The following is a 5,387-nucleotide window of genomic DNA, read 5'->3' on the forward strand; positions in this document are numbered from 1 at the left end:
ATAGGAGAAATAAAATAGTATATTCATAAACTGAAGCAGGAACCCAAAATGCTCCATTTTTATGGGCATATATATTTTTTATCTATTACACAAAATGATAGGGCACATTCTCATGGGAAATTAGACCCTTAGTGGGAAACACCCTAGTGAGGGATATAAAATAGAGCTCATTTGGGCCAGTGTGTTGCCAGAAACATTTGTTTGCCCACTCCACCAGTTGACTGAAGTCATCATGAGCGTTAAGCAAAGCCACAGATCTTCATCTGGATCCCTTGGAGGACCAGGGAGTGGAAGTTCTAGCATCACTCGTACTTCTACTGTACGCACAGGTGGCTATTACAGGGCTCCCAGTGTTCATGGTGGTCTTGGAAGTAGAGTCATAGGCTCCACTTATGGGGTTGGTGGTCTTGGATGTGCATCTGCTGGAAGTGTTAACTTTGGTCTAGGGAGTGCTGGAGGCTATGGCTCTGGCTTTGGATATGGCAGTGGAAGTGCTGGTGGCTTTGGATTTGGCAGTGGAAGTGCTGGTGGCTTTGGATTTGGCAGTGGAAGTGCTGGACGCTTTGGATCTGGGTTTGGCTATGGTGGAGGTTCCTTTGTTTCTGGTGGTGAAAAAGTTCTTAACATTGATGAGAAGGAAACCATGCAAGTTCTAAATGATAGATTAGCTACCTACCTGAACAAAGTCCGCTGCCTAGAGGAGGAAAATGCCCAGTTGGAGAGGAAAATCCGGGAGTGGTATGATAAACAAGCTCCATACACATCTCCTGATTTTAATCCATATTTCAGAAACATTGAGGATATCCAAAGCAAGGTATGTGTATGGTACCATACTGAATTACAATTTGCAAATGCCATACACCTTATAAAGGAATTTTCCAAGCCTGACCATATCACCAATTTATCCACCATCTTTCAGATCATGCAGGGGAGTGCTGCAAATGCCAATCTCTTACTTCAGATTGATAACGCTCGTCTGGCAGCTGATGACTTCAAAACCAAGTAGGCTTTATCACACGTTTTTGTTTCTTATAAATGTCTTGTTTGAGATTTAATCTTTCACAAACACATATTACTCCCTTTAATGGTAACAACATAGCCAATATTCTAATTTATGCCTAGAAGTGGTTAAGTAAAATTATTGTAAGAATCTTTGGACTTGTCAATGTTGTGTCTGTGATCTTATCTAAACATCTCTTTGAAACCTGTTCCTACATGTGATTGCATACACAATCATCATCTGCACTCGTCATCATTACTATTGTTAATCTATACACAGGTCCTACAGATTCTATATGAATTGTGAATTTATTTTACCCGTTTGTGACTATTAGTATAAATGTCAGCAATTTATTTTTTATTTTTTATGATGAATGTCATAATGCAAAATTCTGAAAATTAAAAAAGTAACTGCAAAACAAATTAATTGCCTAGTGAGTATTTTATTATATTATAATATGAATTGTTTAACATTGCTGAACATTTTTTTAAGTTATTAATTTTTGATTTAGGAGTATTTATTCCCATTTGAGAACAAATGTCTTTCCATGAATCCTCAGTACAGACAAGGACTAGGTGTATCAAGTTTTCATTAAGTATCATTGTGTATCCTCTTGCTAGTAATTTACCAAATAAACATTATAAAACCTCTTGTCAGGTTTGAAACTGAGGCCGCTCTTCGCATGGGGGTAGAAGCTGATATTAATGGACTCCGCCGTGTGCATGATGAACTTTTACTGGGCAAGAAAGACCTGGAAATGCAACACCAGAATCTGACAGAAGAGTTACATTTCTTGAAGAAAAACCACGAGGAGGTAATTGCTTACTTAATAAGGTTTTTGGTTTATGCAGACTGAAAAAGTAGAAATGAACAGCATGAAAAGATATATGCTTAAACATTTTCTTTAACATTACTTTATTTATTTAGACTTTTACCATTTTCTAGAATATAAAGAATGCTTTATATCTTTACGGTCAATACAGTAGACAGAATCATGAGAAATTCTACACATGGAAAAACTTTTGAATTTACATAACAAAGGACATTAGTACATTATAAACCCTCCTGAATGTCTCTCTGATACCTGGGCAGCATTGTAGTAATGCCAGTATTTAATGGTGGTCTGGCCTAAGAGCAACCATTAGTTGGGAGTTTATGTGAATTACTGGGTCTCAAACTCATTGGTTACTTTTGGTTAACTTTGTTGGTACCACTTAACATTGGTTATGCTTTTGGATGTGATAACCTTAGTGAAATAAATGTGCAAACTGCACTAAGTGACAAGTAAACCATTCACAGTTCAGCTCAGTTATCAAGTAGCTAGTGATAACCAATGATTTGGACTTCTTTCATTACCCTTTAGCAGCATAATAATCTTACATCACTGAAGTGCACCCACAACAGGCTCTTGCCCAGGGATTTAGTTACTTCCTGTCCACCTATACGCTCAGACCTTTGTGGGAATAAATGCATATGTGGGAAATTAATCTTTTTTATGTAATCTGTTCAAGGCAGACAACTAATTATCTAACGATGCCAGAAAATAATCTGGATCAGTTAGCACATGAAAATATATTGGCAGCGTACTCCAAAAAACATGCCAATAATTCAATTTTTCAGACTTTTCAGGAGGTGAACAGTTTGCGTTCTCAGTTGGGTGCCAAGATCAATGTTGAAGTGGATGCTGCACCAACTCAGGACCTAAACAAAGTGTTAGGTAAACTGAGAGCTCAGTATGAAAACATAATGGATCAAAATGCAAAGGAAGCAGAGAAGTGGTTCCATGATAAGGTAAGAAAAATCATAATACTCTGAACACCGAAGGCAAGTATTGAATTGTATCCATGACATTTTGTGTTTGTCTTTAGAGTGATGAACTGAACCAACAGATGTCAAGCAGTTCCCAGCAGCTTCAAACCTTTAGTACAGAGGTCCTTCAGCTCAAGCATACTTTCCAAAATCTAGAGATAGACCTTCAGACCCAAAACAGTATGGTAATAACTTTTAATTGGTATTATTATACTTTACCTGCTTTTTCATACCTGAGGAATTTCATTTCAGCCACATTTTGGGTTATGACATAGACCGAGAACCATTCACATGACATCACAAACTAAATGGTAAACTTATTTTGGTACTCATTAAGTTGTCCTAAATATCCTGTCTACACAGGTAGCTGCATTGGAGAACACTTTGGCAGAAACAGAAGCCCGTTATTGTGCCCAACTTGGCCAACTGCAAGATATGATCAATGATGTAGAGATCAAACTCTCAGGGCTCAGAAGTGATTTGGAGCGACAGAACATAGAATACAAAACACTTCTAGATGTGAAGACCCATCTAGAAAGGGAGATAGCAACATACAGGCAACTACTGGACGGAGAAGACATTCAGTATGTATCAACAACCAGATCAACTTTGTAGTACAAAAGGAATGGGTGATATTTTCTGTACAGTATATACACATCTTGTGTTTGCATGTTTTGCACTCATACACCAGTAATTTCCTTACCCAATAAAGCACTGGTTGTACCTTTGCTGGATATTGGCTAATGAAACACTTATTTTGGGCATAGGGAAAATAGGTTGGTGGCTAGAATTACAGCAAGATGAGGTCTTGAGATAAGTAGTCAGCAAGAACATTTTGAGTGAGTGTTTAGGACAATGGTATGCACGAAATTAGGTAAAACAGCTGAAAATCAAAAGAGCTTGGTCAAAAATGACGTCCAGGTACAGCTACCAGTGTACTTCCAATTCACTCCAGTTATGGAAACATTCATTAAACCTTCAGCATTCTGTAAATAGCCAAGGGGACAGGGGGTGCAAAATTTCAGTTTATAAGACTTATAGCGGTCATATTCAAGGTGGGGCTTATATCTTGTGTTAGACAGTGTCTAAATCATTGTTTTGTGACTTTGTTACAGGCGGGCATCATGGTATTCAAGGAGCATTGGTGGCTCTGGAGGCTCCATCAGCATAGGCAGCTCCGGAGGATCTGGTGGTATAAGCCACTCCAGCAGTGGAAAAGCAAGAACCATAGTGGAAGATGTCAGAGAAGGATTTTCCCAGTCTAAGAGAGATTAAAACCCATCATCAATCCCAACCATTTACACGTAAAGGATCCCCTATATTTCTCCCCCTTTTATTTCTTTGGGTGCTGGAAATTGAAAAGCAGAGATATTGCAAGAAAAAATACATTATTTTATTGGCCTCATGGTTACCAGCTGTAAGAAAGAAAAGTGGATGACCCTCATCCAGCAACTAATCATATTTCACATGCTATTCTTCTAGTGCCTAGTTATTGGGGGCATCACCTCCATTTTTTCACCCTTTCACCTTCATTTTTGTGGAAAAAGTACCCCTTTTGGTCATTTGATGTCACTCATTTATGGCTGGTAATTGGTGGATGGGTCAAAGCATGCTAGGAATGCATTTACAGGTGAATAACCGATAAAATAATACTACCAATGTTACCAACATAATTCTGCTTCTAATTACCTAGACAACAAGTTTTACATTATTCAAAAGCCCCCCCCCCCCCCAAGCTAATTCCAGACTTGGTCTATCCTATAGCTTATAAGATTTACCTCTGTGTATTATCACTACATTTGAATTTCCCATAAATACATGTTCTTGCTTTTTGGGGTTTGTTTTAAGGCTTGGGTTGATAGCCACTGCAAAGATTGTTACTTGCTGAATCTTTTATTAAAACTGCTTCATGCATACAACCAAACCACTATTTTTGTGTTTTTTTCTTGGGTGTGATCAAATATCTTAAAGAAATCTGTTTATTATTTACCTAGTAGGGAAAAGAGAAAAAATATCAAAGGTCAAGGTCAATGAACAGGTGAAAGAGTCCGTAAAACTACTATGTATTCCAGCAAAAGGTATAATTTAACCTAAATTCGGGTAGCTCACACAGTTTAGTTGTAAAAACAATTAGCCAGTCTAGAAGTGAGCTTTCATCTAATGTTTTCCAGGGTTGGGCTCTGAACATTGTGCACCCAAACCCAACATTAATATTAAACTGAAAATGACAATTATCCAGGTCAAACTTTGCTTTCAGATCACTCACATAACCAAGGTCATTGCCACCAGCATGAATGACTTGGACCATGAATTGATTGGGCTAGAAACAAGCTTAAAAAAACCAAATATTCTGTCAAATGTTTAAACCATAGCAAGCCCAGTATACCCTGCCTGGCTACCTTAAAAAGGATGCAAATATTACAGTCATAGCTACATTGTTAAGCATAGGAGGTGGCCCAACTATGTTGTCACTGATTACCTGCGGTAGAGAACTGGAACCTAGGATGAAAAGAGAAAGTGAGGATAAATATACAATCGAAAATGTAAAGGATTTCCATCCACCTAAACATCATAGCTC

At 37.9% G+C, this 5,387-nt stretch overlaps 1 protein-coding gene across 1 annotated transcript; it reads left to right on the forward strand.

Moving 5' to 3' along the window:
- The first annotated feature begins 232 nt into the window (after positions 1–232).
- LOC140332416 (keratin, type I cytoskeletal 19-like) lies at positions 233–4,084 on the forward strand. Its single transcript, XM_072413685.1, has 7 exons — positions 233–814; positions 920–1,002; positions 1,658–1,814; positions 2,630–2,791; positions 2,869–2,994; positions 3,173–3,420; positions 3,925–4,084. Exons 1-7 carry the CDS (start codon positions 233–235, stop codon positions 4,082–4,084), a joined length of 1,518 nt encoding a protein of 505 aa, XP_072269786.1.
- Positions 4,085–5,387: the final 1,303 nt, after the last annotated feature.

The sequence above is a fragment of the Pyxicephalus adspersus genome, chromosome 6 (assembly GCF_032062135.1).
Source record: "Pyxicephalus adspersus chromosome 6, UCB_Pads_2.0, whole genome shotgun sequence".
Taxonomy (NCBI): Eukaryota; Metazoa; Chordata; class Amphibia; order Anura; family Pyxicephalidae; genus Pyxicephalus; species Pyxicephalus adspersus.